Source organism: Pongo abelii, chromosome 12 (genome assembly GCF_028885655.2).
Source record: "Pongo abelii isolate AG06213 chromosome 12, NHGRI_mPonAbe1-v2.0_pri, whole genome shotgun sequence".
NCBI classification, from domain to species: domain Eukaryota; kingdom Metazoa; phylum Chordata; class Mammalia; order Primates; family Hominidae; genus Pongo; species Pongo abelii.
In genome coordinates, this window is record NC_071997.2 from 95892133 (window position 1) to 95908949 (window position 16817).

The 16817-nt window shown below is 43.5% G+C and overlaps 1 protein-coding gene across 3 annotated transcripts in view; it reads right to left on the reverse strand.

Moving 5' to 3' along the window:
* The window catches only part of VIT (vitrin), a 118342-nt gene that overhangs the window by 25674 nt on the left and 75851 nt on the right, over nucleotides 1-16817 (reverse strand). Inside the window, exons 8-12 of one of the 3 annotated variants that reach the window (XM_002812134.5) lie at nucleotides 14920-14976; nucleotides 13679-13744; nucleotides 7167-7211; nucleotides 5536-5598; nucleotides 1671-1818 (exon numbers count right to left, since the gene is read on the reverse strand). In XM_002812134.5, coding sequence (XP_002812180.3) covers nucleotides 1671-1818; nucleotides 5536-5598; nucleotides 7167-7211; nucleotides 13679-13744; nucleotides 14920-14976 — 379 coding nt within the window. The remainder of the gene's footprint in view (nucleotides 1-1670; nucleotides 1819-5535; nucleotides 5599-7166; nucleotides 7212-13678; nucleotides 13745-14919; nucleotides 14977-16817) is intronic. The other 2 variants (XM_054548229.2, XM_063713724.1) reach the window with 2 other exon arrangements.

The window sequence follows — 16817 nt, forward strand, 5'->3', positions numbered from 1 at the left end:
ATGTTTTGGGGGAAGGCGTCTTTATTTTTCTTCCTTCCCTGCAACATTTGTTCTCTAATCCATGCTCTCATCAGCAACACTATTCTCATGCCATTTTTCTTTACCCTGACATATTTATCACCTTATTTTCATATTATACTATAAACCTTGGTATATACAAGCTTTTAAAGCAGCTATTTTTAATGCAAGATAACACACCAAGCTTTGAGCCCCCCAGTAAAATTGACTAAGGACATTTGGCATTAAAACGCTTACGTTTCCTCTCTAGTAAAACCTGTCATCCATTGGCTATCTGTAAAAAGTAACACAGGAATGAAAATGGGTTGGCATTTTGAAACCAAAAAATATCCCCTAAAACCGCACTTTTCTTATTTCAACTCAAAAACTTCAAGATAGATCACCTGAGCTTGAGAGGTGACATTTGCAGCAATGGGTTATTTTTATCTAATTGAGTGTGACTACATACAAGTGCCAGTTAACTCATCTATTAATTTTTCCTGACAGGAATAGAAGGTAGTATCGAATGTGTTATCGGAATTAAATTCTAAAAACACAAATGTTGTAGGTTCTTATGAAAATAAAGCATTTTATTTATTTCTCTTGACAACTCAAAAATAAATATTCGTCTCTTTGACAGAACAACCTTGGTTAAAATGAAACCTCTGAAGGTGCTGGAGACCCCGTGGGTATTGTCAGGTATGGATAGTTTCTTTTCAGGAGGGTGAGTAAGCTGTGACTGCACTTCTGAGCAACAGGCACCAAAGGTTATGATGGTTTCCACTTCCATCACCCCTTCCACACCCACTGGTCCTTTGTAGAAGGCGTGATACCCATCCTGCCCTCAATGATTCTTGGTCAAAAGGCTACCTATTTAAGATGTGTGTATAAATTTAAGATTATGCACGCTTGTTCTTTTGATTATTTATTATCAATATCTGTATATCTGTTTCAGTGAGAAACCTATTCATATCTGAAATAAGAGTGATTTGTTACCGCCAAATAAAAGATTGAGACTGGATGTCAACATGTACCCTCCATTTCTACCCTAAGTAAAATAATAGAGCAGGTTGGGGAAAGCCATCTAGGTGCTCAGCTGACTGACGGGGGCCATCTCTCTTCCCACCCATTCTTCCCCATTGCCTGGTGAGTTTTTCCAGTACCAGTGCAGGGGCCTAAGGTTATGTGGAGAAAAGAGAAAATACAACCTAAAGCACCATGTTCTCTAGGCGTCTAACCTATAGATGGATAGGTTGTAGCACAGGGTGGAGTCCCTCAAACAAATGCTCTAATAGTCAGGGTTGAAAGCAGATCCAACCTTCTTGATCTACAGATGAGGAAACTGACAATCAGAGAGGTGAAGGCCTAGCCCAAGGCCACACAGCTGGTTATTGGCTAAATTAACACTCACACCCATCTCTCCTGTTTTCCAGACAAATAAATATTCTTGAGTGCAAATGCCATCTACTTACAAGTGTTTTTTAATCTGTCCCTTCCTTCAGGAAGTCTCAGATTTCTTAAAGGCATCTGGATTCCTTCAGTTTTCTTCATGTACATTTGCATTAGGGAAGAGAACAAATCTGTGCTCAAGGACATGTTAGTAATATTTGTGGCATAAAATTAAGCACATGGCATGACTTCCTTCCTGGATTCAGAACATTAACTGTACTTACCCATACTGGACAACACCCATCAGTGGACCGGCAGGGCCAATGTCGAGAGCTTGGGCAACAGCAGCCAGGAGCTGCTTCTGGATTCGGAATCGCCGTTTGCCAATGCTAGTGCTCCCATCAATTAAAAACGACAAGTCAATTTTGCAGTCTGCAGAATGGAAAAAGACTCTATTATTCTCATGATCTCTCACTGCATTTACCTGGGCATCTCTTGTTCCTCTTTCTCCATCAGAGCCCCCTGAGAAATGAAAAGAAAGGGAAAAAGAGGTAGGAAGATGCAGGGTATATTTATTTACATCCCACAGGGGTTTCCCTGAGCACCAGGGTCTTGGACACTTGGGCTAGTCCTTATTTCCATAACTGTTTAAAACTCTATGTATCTGCCACAATTATGGGTTTCAGAAGCAGCAACATCCTAGCCAAGCTTGGGAAGGCTGTCAATGGTTTCCTAGGCTAAGATCTTGTAAGTGCAGACTCCCCGTTGTGAGAATTCATCAAGACTGAATCTCAAGAGCGTGTGGCTTTTTGCTCTCATCCTAACTTTTTAAAAACAAGTGTTGGATTTTTATAAGGTATGAGAGATCTGCAAGGCCAGCACTGAGGGAGGGCAGGAATTATAGAATAAGAAATTGATATCAATCTTCTCCTTCATTTCCCTGGGCGAGGGAACCAAAGAAATTATCTACATATATGTATAGGATGTCAACCCTTGTTCGTAGCTTAGATTTTTTTTCTTTCTTTCTTTTAGTTGTGATGAGGACTAGGATAGTTATTCTGGCTTAGGATCTCTGGATCTCTGTGGATATATGAAGGTTATAAGAGAGGTAAAGGGATGGATGGGCTGCAAGCTCTTTTCACCCTTTCAAACATCAAAAGGAACTAGTGAAAGGCCACATGGGCTAATGGAAATTAGTGTTTCCTTTGCTGTAGACAGGAATGATATCATCTCAGTATAAAACTGACTATTCATTGCTGATCAGAGGTTCTTATTGGGAGCTATAGATACCTTTGATTAGTAAAAAGTGAAAAATAAATTATTTAACAGTTGCAATTTAGAAGAAAAAATGTTTCAAAACAGAGCCCCATGTAGGAAAAAAAGAAAAAAGAGTGAGTAAAGTTGGAAATTTCTAGGTTGGTGTATCCAAGAGGACACTGGGGCACTGCCCGTTGTGGGTGGGGAGCAGCGGCCAGACAGGCCTGCACCTCTCTAATCTGCACACAACCACCCATGTTCTCTACGGTGCATTGTTGCCACAGAGCTGGAGTCTTCCCATTCTTCAGGAGGAGAAGCTCTGTAGGTGGAGAGGGTTGTTGCTGGTTTTAAAAAATTGTTTTAAAGATGAAAGCAATAAATGAACGTGAGTTGACAAAGTTTTGAGCAGAAGAATTGATGGAAATATTTATTGCTGAGTGCTACTGCAGAACTGTGATTAGGAGAAAAGTTATACCTGAGAACGTGTTTTATTATCTTGCAGTGTTGCATGGCAATCAAAACCAGGGAAGTAGGAGATGAGGGGGACCCGTCTGGGACTGGCTGACTTCACTCCATCTAGAATCAGGGCACCTGTTTGTACCTTGGCTCAGTAGCAAATCTCAAAAGAAAAGCTTTTACCTCCTGTCTGCCTGGGCGTTCAGTGCCTACCGATTCATCCTTTTCAACTGGCTTCCCTTGTCCTTTGCTGTCCCCAAACTACCTATACCCAAGCATGATCTTCAGATGAAGAATGAAAGAGGCAAATAAAGTCCAGAAGCAGAGTTTAAAAATGCCACTAAAACCTGGGGTAAAGGAAAGGAGAAGCAGCATGTGATTCTCATATGCAGCTTATCGTGTTGTTGATTCCCAAGCAAGGCCAACTCATTTTTTTTCTGGCGGGGCTTGCAGTGTGAATTGTTGCCAGCAGGTGGCAGTGGAGTTCTTCAGGGTTTGCCGCCTACTAGCACCTACAGTTTGCTAGACTCTCAGGCTCCACCCAAACCTACAGTCAGATGTGCATTTTAACAAGATCCCCAGGTGATTCCTGTGCACAGTAAAGTTGGAGAAGTAATCCTGAGGTGGAGTTTCCCTTCCAGATGTCAGCAGATTAGTTCAATATGCCTTTTGGAATAAAGTATTTTTGGGAACAAGTGTTAATTAGAGTAAGGGCCAAAGGGGATTTTCTTTTTACATGAATGAAGTACCTGGATATTGTAGCATCTATTTTGATTCCTCACAGGCAGTTTTTCTCCTTATTTCTTACATCTGGAATTGTTTTCAGGATTAATGTATTCATCTTATACTTAGGTCTTAAGAAGGTGAGCTGTTTCTCTATTTGCTTAATTCTCTTTACTCACTAGCCTGATGGCTGATACCACAGTTACCTTTGCTCCTCTTTTAAATGACAATGGCTCCAGCTCAGGGCATGTTTTGACTGAGACCCATGGCTTTCTTATATAGAGGTGAAAACATTCTGATCTGAAGATGCCAACATCAATGCTAACAGGTAGAATTGGGTTATGCAATGTTCAGTGTGAGCAATTTATTACGGCTACAGAAGAGATCAGAGGTTGAAAGTCAAGGAAGAGAAAGTAAGATACAGTATCTATGGGAATCACTCTACCAATGTATTTAATTACTGTAGTTTCCTTCAACATGGTACCATTTTATAGATTAATGTTTTGTGTTGTCCAATACATCAGGCCAGTGTTTCTTAACTCTGGATACATACCAGAGTCATGTACATATCAGGGTTGCTAATGCAGCTTCAACAAATGAAGACTCCTGGGATTCACTCTGTACAGTGCTTCTCAAGGGTAAATGTGCAAAGGAATCAATCACTGTAGAACCAGCAGGTCTGTGTTTCTAACAAGCTCCCTGGTGATGCTGATGCTGATTCTGCTGGTCTCCAGACCACACTTTGGGTAGCAAGGTCTAGGGAGAACCTGATACAGTAGGTATGAGGCAGGAAGGTGGGCATCTTTAATAATGTCTTCAGGTGATTCTCATATGCAGCAAGGTTGAGCCTCACTGTCCACTGGTGGCTGACTAGTAGTGACTTTCTAGAGGAATATGCAGGTGCTTTCTTTCCATACCTTGCAGGCTACTACTATGTCTTTCTCATTTTCCTTGTTTTTCTCTGGTTCTTCCTTTCTGATATCCTCAGGTGGTTTCTCCTCCACCTAGTGTTGTTCTCCAGGCTTAAGTCTTCTGTATCTTCTTACTTTACTCTGTCTCCCTAAGTCACATTTTCTGTTCTCATAGCCTCGGTTTCAAACCATAGCTCATCGTCTTACAACTCTAAATTTCTGATTGGGCTGTTCCTTCTGAACGTCAGACCTGGGTAGTCTTCTCTCTACCAGATCAAGTGTCTTGAAGAAAATAATAGACATAAACCTGCTTCATTCCCAGTGTTCCTCATTGTAGTACCATTTACCTAGTCACTCAACTCATCTTTAACTTCTCCCTCTCTCGAACCTCCATCTTCAATCTTATAGATTCTCCCTTCTCTGTATTTCTTGAATATGCCCATTTATCTTCATTTCCACTTCCAACTCCGAGTTCTGGCCACCATCATTTGCACTAGACCATTGCCCCTGCTAACCTGCCCATCTCCTCCTTTCATCCGTCCTTGTCTTTCTGTTCCATCCCATTCTTTACCCTGTTGCCATAGTGATGTTAAAACATTTTGATCCTCTCCCCCTCATGCACGTAGACAGTTTATATCCTTCAAAAGCTTCCCTTTCCCCTTAGAACAAGGTGTCAGAAGAGAGGAGATAAATAGATCCACGGTAGGAGAGAGGCAGGTTTGAGTGGGAGTGAGTGGGAAGAAAGGAGAGAGCAGTTCAGATGTCAAAGACACCGTGGGTTTCTAGTTGTCAATTAACTTACTTGGATCTCCCAGGGATACTGGCTCCAAAGACTGTGTGCTCAATTCTTCTTTTGGAACAAGCCCTGGAAAGAGCAGTAAAACTTTTGGTGACTTACAAGGACAGGAAGCAGCTGGCTTTACCCCACAGGAGGGGACATAATGGATATTCACACCCAGCTTGGGGGCTTGGCTTAAAGCTAACTGTGCTTTTCTTTACATTACCCCCATCCTGAGAAAAATAATAAATTAATATTTACTTACAGCCTATCAAAAACATAGTACTCTGCTGGGGGATTTGAAATCAGGAGACTTGAGTTCTGTTCTTGTTAATTTATTCTTTATTCTGAGCCTTAGTTTTGTCATCTGAAAGTGTTAAGCACTTGGCCCTTGTAAATTATGTCTCTGTAAAATTCTGAAAATCTTGAGCCACTGAATGTGTCTTGCTCGAATAAATCTCCACTGTGCCAAGATCATGTAGGTCCTCAGTCAACATTTGGTGATTGAGACAATGAACGAAGATGAGTAAGGCACAAGGAAGACAATCTAATGAGGATTGGATGTGGACTGGAGGAAGACAGTTTATTTAAAAGTAACCCAAATAAGAGGGCTTAAAATGCAATTCCTCCCTCCCAGGTGTTTGAGACTAGAAGTAGAAATTCAAAAAGGTTTCATGCTCTCAGAAGCTGTGTGTGTGAGTTGCATTTCAGCCTTGGGGAACGGGGTGTCTTTAGAGCCATTTACATGGGAGCCAAGTTCATAAATATACCGTTTAAAGAAATAAAGACAATAAAAGCGAATCCTTTTAGGCTTGGTAACACGAATGGGCTTCCCAGGCAGAGCACGCTTGCAGCACCGGAAGTGAGTCTCCCCGTTTTTAGGATGCCCGGAATTTCCGGGATTCCACGGAGTGAAGGAAGGTGCGGGGGTCTTTGCTCGCGCTTGGCTGCAGTGAGCTTTCCACTGGCTTGTTATTTTTTCCAGTTTGCAAAGCACATGATTTCATCCTTCCGTTAAAGGTCAGCTAGCTCATCCCACTTCCTCACATCATTTTAAACATTCACTTTGGGTGGCTAACAGCATTTCTCAGCCAGGAGCCTGTCGTGGAAACGCCCCAAGACTCTGCGTTGGAGGAAGGGGAGAAGTACAAGTTCAGAGGCGGAGTCCTCTCCTTCACCTCCTTCTTCCCCTACCAGTACAGTCTTCCCTCCCATGAAGAGCTGGAAGGTCTTGTTTGTTGGAGTTTCAAATATTTAATGCAGTACGCAGCAAACAACACCCATTCTTGTGAAGGGAAAACCTGAAAGCCATTTTGCAAAGGAGGAAGTGGAGTTGGAGGAAGTTAAAGTGTGCTGCCAGATGGAGTGAGGGTCCAAACCCATTTTGAGGGTGGGAAACTAGCTCCCTTCTGGCTTTTTGTCTTCACGTTTCCTCTCTCCCTTTTGTTATCCAGTATTGCTCCTTACCCCAGGCCTCCCTAGGGAGGGAGTTTCAATGTGCCCTTTGTAGGACCCTTAAATCAGAGGCGGGAGCCATTAGAAATCCTAGGCTAGTGGAGCTCGGCTGCTCTGCCAGCTGGATTATTAGACCCTTAGTTCTGCTATCCTGTGCATCTTGATCCACGCGTGGCTGAGAGGTTGGGCTGTATAATTACCTTCATCTAAAAGGACCGATCCAGGTTTCCATGAGTCCATCTCTCCTGATTTTCAAAATTGAAAAGAAACAAATTTGTTACTTTAAACCAAACCAGCAGAAACTGTTGAGCGAATTGCCGGGATGATAAAGTTTCCCAGTTGTGTCCGAAAGTTCAATAAAAGAACAGAGGGCCAGAATTTTGGATGAAGCAACCTGAAATCTGTATGATTTTTTAAAATCTGAAGCTCTTAAAGTCAAAGGCATAAATATCTTTACTAGTTTCTTTTTCATTATGCACCAAAATCTTGGAATAATGGGAATCCTCGGATTCAAAAGGAACTAAAAGTTCATCCACTCCAAACCACCTCCCAACCTGTTTTTGCAACATCCCTGGCCTGTGAGTGGCTGGCTAGTGCTTGAATACCTCCAGAGACAGGGGATTCATTACATATTCAACCAAAGTAGTAGATTCCTTCTTGCACTATTGAGACTGAATCTTTTGCCCTAAATCCTTTCCGATCTATCCATACATCCACACTTATTAAGCACTCACTATATGCCTAATATCGTTCTAGGTACATTTGTCCCACCTGTTTGAATTCCCTTCCTTGGAACTACACTGAACAAATACGGCCCCTTCAGGGAATCCGCTTATTTCCTGAGATTCTGCTTCTCACTGTGTGACTCAAGCAGAATAAAGGAAAGTAGCACCTGGACCTGTGTGCAGTAAGTTGTTTAATGACCTTCACCACAAACTGGTGCTAATGAAGTAGAAGGGGTGGAGGGGAGAGGGAGAGTCTTATCCAATAATCTCTGATGTTTTTTGGAAAATCATGGCTGAGAGGGGCCCAGGGGCAGCACAAATGTGTCAGGAAGCCTTATAACACAGAAATGGCTGTTTCCTTTTCTTTCTGCCTCTCTCCCTCCTTTCCTCTCTTTTCCATGTCTCTCCTCCCTCCCTCCATCCCACCCTCCCTCCTTCTCTATTTTAGCTCAGAAAGTTGACAGCATGATCAACTGTTTTATTTCTTAAAGGCTATCAGCTTTTCTGCCAGCTGAAATTACTAACACACTGAAAAAAGGTGATATTTTTCTTTATGTGATGAAGATGCCAGACAGTTTTGAAAGGCAATCTGTTACTGCACATTCTGGTTTAATGGTGAGACCTGAGTTTAATCTAGTTCAGTCATTAACCAGGTGTGTGACCTTGAGCTAGTCACATACCCTTTGTGAGCCTTAGTTTCTTTGTAAGTAATATAAGCAGATTGGGCAAGATAGTCTCCACATTCAAGATATTTATGATATGCTTAAACATTCTGATCAAGAACATTCTGCTTCTTTAGCCTTATTACTTTATCGCCACCTACTGGTGAAAATATGCACTTTACCCTTTTCCTAAAAATATGTGCTGCTGGCTTCCCTCACTTTCTGCCCAAGGCTTGCTTGCTTTCTTTTTTCTTCTTCCGATGCAGTCTTGAATGTCAGGAAGATTAGGATGCTGGGTGCTCTATTACTTTATCAGGAGATAAACAGTCCCCCAACATCAGGGATTTCCAAGCCTCCTGCTCCTGTCCTGGAGGCCTGTCCTTATATTCATGCCACTTTCAGTTTGTTTGGGGCAAGTTTGAACCAAATTACATTCATCCAAAAGCCAAAGGCTGAAAAATATTTGGACAGCTGAAACTTGGTGTTTTTTGGACTCAGTAGTAATGAGAAGTACATTTGTGAGAACATTTGTATTCTGGCGTCAAGGAGGAACAGGGTGGTATCAAGAAAAAAGACATCAGAAGCCCATCCTGAGTCAACCAAAGACCAACTGGGAGCCTGGGGGGCTCATTTACCTTCTTTCCGGGTTTGCCTCCAGTTTTTTCCAGTGTAGGGTTGTCATAAAGACTTTCCCTACACTGTCACATGGAGGAGACTTGAAGGAGGTAAATGTGTATAAAATCACTCTGAAAAGTATAAGTCACTCTTAGAAAACCAGGGAATTATTTTTGTGTTTTTGTGACAATTCTTGCTTGGTCATCTCATAGATACAGTCAGGTCTAAAAGAAGTGTTGGTTCTAATACTGCATGTTCTCACTTACAAGGGGGAGCTGAATGATGAGAACACATGGTGGGGAACAGCACGTGCTGGGGCCTGTTGGACGGTTGGGAGGTGGGAGGAGGGAGAGCATCAGGAAGAATAGCTAGTGGATGCAGGGTTTAATACCTAGGTGATGGGAATGATCTGCATAGCAAAACACCATGGCACACATTTACTTATGTAACAAACCTGCACCTTTGGCACATGTACCCCTGAACTTAGAATACAAGTTGGAAATTAAAAAAAAAAAAAGGTGTATTTGTTCTGAATGATTTCTGGGGTAATCTGAATGAATTCTGGGGTAAAAATGTAGAAGCCATTGGAGTTTATGGAGAGCTTGCTTAGTGTCTTCTTAGTGAAGAGCTGGGCCTGGCCCAGCCACCTGCAACTCATGCTAATGTAGTCAAGTCTTCAAAAGGGCCCAGAACCATCCCTGCTCCTAAGACTGTGGTGTGATCTTGGTGCTGGTTCCAGCTCCTTCTGTTCCATCTAGAAGTCACCAACACGGGACCCAAGCAGGAGCTGCAAACATGGCCCTTCGGGCTCTCAAATTTTATAAGACAGAAGCCCAAGTGTCCCTTCAGCTCCCTCGTTTCTTCCCAGTGACTCCCCTGGGGTGTAGTTTTTAGGAGGAAGTAGCTCTGAAAGGCAGCAGGCATCTGGACCAGCAGAATTTCTAGGCTTCCCTTCCCTTCGCCTGGCTTCATGTCCCAAGGGCTGCACTTTCCCTGGAGAGCTGCTTTTTGCTGTACTGAAGTGGGGAGCACTAAGAGGGTGGGGTGTTGCAGTTGTGCCCAGGGTGTCGCCATGCTGGTAGCACATCACACAAGGACTCTCAGAGAAGGCTGAGGACAGTCTGGGGTCCTGGGCGTAAGCCATCATGCCAACAAAGCGTCGACAGTCCCAGGTTTATAAATGGGCTACCATCCAAGGCTCAGTGTGGGGTATTTTTTGGGAAACCTGGCAGCCTTTTCTCTTGGAAACATTAACTCCATAGTTAGGTTTCCAGACCAGCGAAGCTTCTTTGACTCAAACACAGCTCATGGTACCAAGAAGCCAACCAGCATAAAGATGGTTCTGAGGAAAGCCACCGGGTTTTAACTTGAATTATCAGGAGCCTACCACCCCTGCCTCCTCCACACAGCAGGAGTAGCCTGCCCCAACTCCCAGAACTGTGGTAGGAGGGGTAAGGGCTGGCAGTGGGGGATGCAGTGTGTAGGAGGCAGTGGCATTGCTGATGACTCTGGAGTAGGAGAGTGTGGGGCCCGTGAAGGCAAAAGCCCCAGCAGCATAATTCCAGAATTTAAACATATTTGATTCGTGTTTGTAGCTCTAATGCACAGCACAGTATCTGACATATAGTATGCTCAGTACATTTTTAAAAAATTAAATAACAGATCCCCTTCATATGAGAGCTTCAGCTTAAATGGGGGGGGTGCATGAATTTATATCTGTGGCTGAAGGCATAGTGGGAGAGGGTGGCAGGAATCACTCATGGGTGACACCTGGTGTCCTGTAGACAGGAAGATGACAGCATCATCAGGTCCACATGTAGCTGCTTGTGTCTGGGTTGATCTAAACACAAAGGAGGTGTTTAGTGCGGATCACAGGATTCGGTTGCCCCGTGTGATATATTTTTATCAGTAAAGGGAATGGAGACAGGTGGCACGTTTATCCATTTTTCAGATGACACAAAGATAACAAGGATGTTAACACATTAAATGACAGAACTAATACTCAGGAAGATTGCAGCCGACTAAACGAAGGAAGGATTTAATAGAGATATGTGATCTTCCAGTGTCGGCTTCAAAAACTCGATTGTATCTAGATGGGATTGAGGTGACCTGCTTCTACAGAGGTATATGATAAAAAATCCCGGCGACTTTAGGTATTGCAAGCTCAGTAGGAGATGAGCCAATGGTGAGACAAGGCTTACCCCAAATGGAAGTTGGGATGTTTTAGTGGGAGCAGAGTATTGAGGACTAGAGAGGCAATTGCCTGGCACACTACCCTGGCAGCACTGTGTTCTGCTCGGGGTGCCCTGGTGTATGAATTATTAATAGTCTATAGCATAGTTAGAGGGTGTACTGCCAAGTCATGGAAAGACCTATTGGAGGGATTAAAGAAATATTCTGGAAAAGACGAGATATAAAAAAATACATGAAGTCTAGCTTCATGTATTTGAAAGGCTCTCAAATTTGAGGCACTCTCAAAGGTTCTCAGCCTTTTTATGCTCTCAAAAATTGTCAAAGACCCCAAAGACCTTTAGTTTGTATGAATTATATCTATTAATTTTTATCATTTAGAAATTGCAACTATGCACTTTCTCATCTGAAACAGAATACTGACAATTTATTTAACTATTCATTTACTTTATTTTTACTTGTTTTATTTTATTATTTAATTTTAATTTTAATTTTTATTTTTTTGAGACAGAGTCTCACTCTGTCACCCAGGCTGGAGTGCAGTGGCATGATCTCGGCTCACTGCAAGCTCTGCCTCCTGGGTTCACGCCATTCTCCTGCCTCAGCGTCCCGAGTAGCTGGGACTACAGGCGCCCACCACCACGCCCAGCTAATTTTTTGTATTTTTAGTAAAGATGGAGTTTCACCGTGTTAGCCAGGATGGTCTTGATCTCCTGACCTCGTGATCTGCCCACCTTGGCCTCCCAAAGTGCTGGGATTACAGGTGTGAGCCACCGCGCCAGGCCATTTTATTTTTTTTGAGATGGAGTTTCACTCTGTGACGGAGGTTGGAGTGCAGTGGCGCCATCTCAGCTTACTGCACCCTCCGCCTCCCAGGTTTAAGTGATTCTCCTGCCTCAGCCTCCTGAGTAACTGGGATTACAGGCGCGCACCACCGGCTCATTGTTGTATTTTTAGTAGAGACGGGTTCTCACCATGTGGGCCAAACTGGTCTCGAACTGTTGAGCTCAAATGATCCACCTGCCTTGGCCTCCCAAAGTGCTGGGATTACAGGCATGAACCACCACACCCGGCCTATTAGTTTACTTCAAAGTGACAATAGAATTATTATATTTTAATGTAAGTGTTAATTTTTACTGAAAAATAACTTTTCTAAAACTAAGGGTTCAGTGAGAAGAGTGGCAAATGTCTCCAATGTCTATCATAATGGAAGATAGCTGGAGTCTGTTATCAGCTCCTGCAGTCAGTTGTGATATGTTGTTTTTGTTGAAATATGTGGAGAAAATCTGTCCTCACAACAACATGTAGTCAGAGAAGGGAAGATGTCACAGAATCTCTGAGAGCAGGGTCTTTGGACCACACTTTGAGAACCACTGGTTTAGACAAATTAGTAATGAGGAGCTGAAGTTCTGGATAGTTATGACTAATAGTGCCACCCACCAAATGAAGGGGCTGGGAATTCCCTACCACTTGAAGTTATTCGATATAGGGTAAAGGCCTCTGTCTGGCACACCATAAGTGATTCATTTTTAGGTGAGAAGTTAGACCAGATGTACTTTATACAATTCTTTCCAATTCCATAATCTGACGATTTTATAGCTGAGGAACTGGGCAGCTTGCCTTGTATACATGACTGCATCTGAGATGAGAGTTGGTTGAAGGATATCTAAGAACTCCAAATGTTCTTACCTGCCTTTACTCAGGGTGTGCAAATGGCTTCCTTCCCCTGTAGGAGCCATAATGGAGCTTCATAACTAGTCTAGGTCTGAGCACCTAGAGGGTGTTGGGGTAGTCCTTTAAGTCAGGAACACTCTGAGAGTTCATAGGAGACTCTGAGGCACTCAGAGCAAAGTTGCAGGGATGATGTTGAGGAGAGAAGCAGCAGAAATTGGGTAGGATTTGAAGGTAAAGGAACATCTAGGAACATCTGTGTGGGTCGAGACAGAGTGGCATTATTGGGAGCATAAAGGAGAATGGAGAAGAAACAGAGAATCCTAGAGCTATAGAACTGGAGGATGGTAAACGCAGAAAAAGGGAATAAGGCCAAATACATTCAGCAGAATACAGCCTTGAAACAAACCCAACATTGTCAGGCAGTAAAAAATCGAAGGTGCAAATCAGGTAATGTGCCTCCTTGCCAACCATCCCCCATGCCATATCCGAACCACCTGTTGTATCAGGGTATTTGTGCTTTATCCTGGAGGCCTGTCTGAGGATGGGCCTGGTAGGTGCAGAGAGGTAAAGAGGCTGCTTCGTGGGGGAACCTCCTGAGGAGACATAAGGTAATCACAGCCCTTGGATGTCTTCATTGACAAAGATTTTCTCTTTGATGCACTGAGAACAGATAAGTCAAAGAGACATTTTCTCAAGGTTAAAATATCTTAGCACGATCCCAAACTCTGGTGACCTGAAGTTGAGCTGCAGAGGCCAAGAACAAGTGTGTGGGGAGGTCCTCATGTTTGCAAAGTGCCACAGAGCAAATTCCTAGGGAGCAGAGACGGTAAGCAGTGGGCAGCTTACCCAGGCTGACATCCGCTCCAACAGGTTTCTGGAAGGCAGCTCCCGAAGGAGCTTGCCTTTGGATACCTGAGGGGATTGCACAGGGTCAGCTGATTTACACACAACCAGCAGGCTGCTTTCTTTCCTTATTTTGCCCCCAGTGAAAATTACCTTAGTTCAGATTTTCCATGGAAGTCGGCCGAGCTCTCTGTGCCTGGCTGTACTTCTGGGTGTTGCAGAGGAGGCAAAAATCTTGGCCAAGGGGACAGGAGGAAACAGTGCCCCATGGATTGGGCTCCTGAAGAGTCCCACGAGTCTGTAGAGGCCTAAGATGGCCTTGGAGTCCTTGCCCTGGCCAGTGTTCTCATTCTCAAGCCTTTTTGTCCAGGACAACAGCATGTGCATTGGCAAAAGTGCAATTGTGAAGCTCATAGAAGCTGCTCGCCCTGACCGGAGGAGCCCATGGGACCCCTGTTCCTATCCAGTAGCAAGCAAAACAGAACCTACAGTTTCCAAGAACATGCGGAGAGTGGACGAGTATTCCCCAGCAGGGGGAAGACCTGAACGCCCCCGATTGTAGGTCTTGGCTTCTGATCCTAGTGCCCTGTGGCTTCAGAGGGAATGGTATACTTCCATCAAGTCTATCAGCTCATAGACCGGGCTGTGTGTAGAGTTTGTGGAAACCGTCAAACACTGCTAGATTTTCCTTTCTGATCTCTGCAGGCCTTAACAGTGCTGCAGAGAAGAGAATTTGCTGGATTCCTAGTTCTTCAGCCAAACGATACAGAAATGAAGACAGCCAGGGGCATTTCAGAATTCATAGGTGAACTCCCGGGGGGAGAGAATGTATTTCTGTCCCCCGTGGCATAGAATTACTCAGGCAAAAAAGAGAAAAAAAGGCTCTTTCCTGGGAGATGATACAAATTTCCCTTCGTGTTTTACCGTAGTTCCTCAAAAATAAGCCCTAGAGAGTGTCCCTTTTCAGGTCTGTAAGAGCCCGGTTACTGAATCCTGAGACGTTCCTATCACAACCTCTACAGACTCGCTTCAAGGGAACGGAGAGTGGGTCAGGGCTTTGCTTACTTAACCACTTCTTTACATGTTTTCTTACAAGTTGGGCCTTTGAGTGGCATCTTCTGTTGGCCTAAGTGGTTTAATAGTCCTTGTCCAAATCTAAATTAAATGGCAAAGATGTGGAGAGGAACCCCATGTAAACAAGCTTAACTTTCATCAGTGGCTGGAAAGGGAGTTTAAGGTCTTACCTGGATCAGCTCCGGGCCTGTTTTGGCTGCTTGTGTAGGTGGCAGTGGACAAGAGATCTGTAAGGACATTTGACTGGTCAGAGCATGAATTTTATTTTAATTAATTAATTAATTTATTTATTTTTGAGTCAGAGTCTCGCTGTATGCCCAGAGCTGGAGTGCAGTAGCACGATCTCAGCTCACTGCAACCTCCGGGTTCAAGCGATTCTCCCACCTCAGCCTCCCGAGTAGCTGGGATTACAGGTGCGTACCACTAGGCTTGACTAATTTTTTATATTTTTAGTAGAGATGGGGTTTCACCATGCTGGCCAGGCTGGTCTCGAACTCCTGACCTCAAGTGATCTGCCTGCCTCAGCCTCCCAAGGCATGAGCCACCGTGCCTGGCCAATAAATTTTAACCTAACTGTTTTCATTCTTTCCATGATCCAACCTAGCAAGACATTACCAAGGTCGGAAACAAGGTGAAGCTCTATATTTGGGCAGTCTGAACCTGCCTTGGAAGAGGAATTCAAATGGAAAAAAAAAAAAAGAAAAAGAGTATTTAACCTGAAACACCAACTAAAAACTATAGGTAATTAACCTTTATATTTCACAACTATCAAAGTATCTTTTAGCCAAATGCCATATTTCTTTACACTTCATTATTCTTACAATAATTCTCAACTGTGCCACTCATGGGGAGGTTTAAGTAATCCTTCAGTAGAAATGTCACTTAACATTCAGCAATTTGCTTAAGCTGCGTTAACATGGTATTGATGCAAATAGCATTAGCTTTTCGTCATTTTTAGAGGTACACAATGGGTTATCCTTAATTACTCTGTGAGCGAAGGAAACATACTTCAACATTCATTATTTATTGAGCAATTTCTCTAAAGCAAGGTTTTAAAAGGGAGAAGGGAGATAAAGCATTCTGTTAAGAGAAATGCAAAGCCTTTGGAAGGGGAAGAGAGGCACGTAAAACCCAGCTGAGGGAAATAACCAAATATCATGGAGGCGAAGAGCAAGAGGGCCTGGAAAAAAATATCAATTTGTCTTAGAACTGGAGGTATCCAAAATCAGCTTTTGACTCTTTTTGTCTGTGTTCCAATTATTTGACACAATTTCAAAGTAGGTTTCTTTGTTTGTTTATTTTTTGTTTTCAGTCAGGCTCTCACTCTGTCCCCCAGGCTGGGGTACAGTGGTGTGATCATAGCTCACTGCAGCCTTGAACTCCTGGGCTCAAGTGATCCTCCTGCCTCAGCCTCCTGAGTAGCTGAGACTACAAGTGCACATCACCATGCTCTGCTAAGTTTTTGTTTTGTTTTGTTTTTTGTTTTTGAGATGGAGTTTCGCTCTTGTTGACCAGGCTGGAGGCAATGGCACAATCTTGGCTCCCCACAACCTCCGTCTTCTAGGTTCAAGCGATTCTCCTGCCTCAGCCTCCTGAGTACCTGGGATTACAAGCATGTGCCACCACGCCTGGCTAATTTTGTATTTTTAATAGAGATGGGTTTTCTCCATGTCGGTCAGGCTGGTCTTGAATTCCTGACCTCAGGTGATCTGCCTGCCTTAGCCTCCCAAGTGTTGGGATTATAGGCGTGAGCCATGGAAGTTTTTTTAATTTTTGTAGAGTCAGGGGCCTTGCTCTGTTGCCCAGGCTGGTATTGAACTCCTGGCCTCAAGTGATCCTCCTGCCTCGGCCTCCCAAAGTGTTGGAATTAGGGAGGCATAAGCCACCATGCCCAGCCTCAAAGCAGCCTTATTTTCTGTTTAATTATACAGATAACATAGGCTTACTGTAAAAATAAGATGATATACTATGCATAGTAAGCAATCACCTTTTATCCTCTAACCAGCAGTTACTGGTATACAATTCTGGCATACAGAGTTGTATCCCTTTTTCTGTGGGATGTACATGC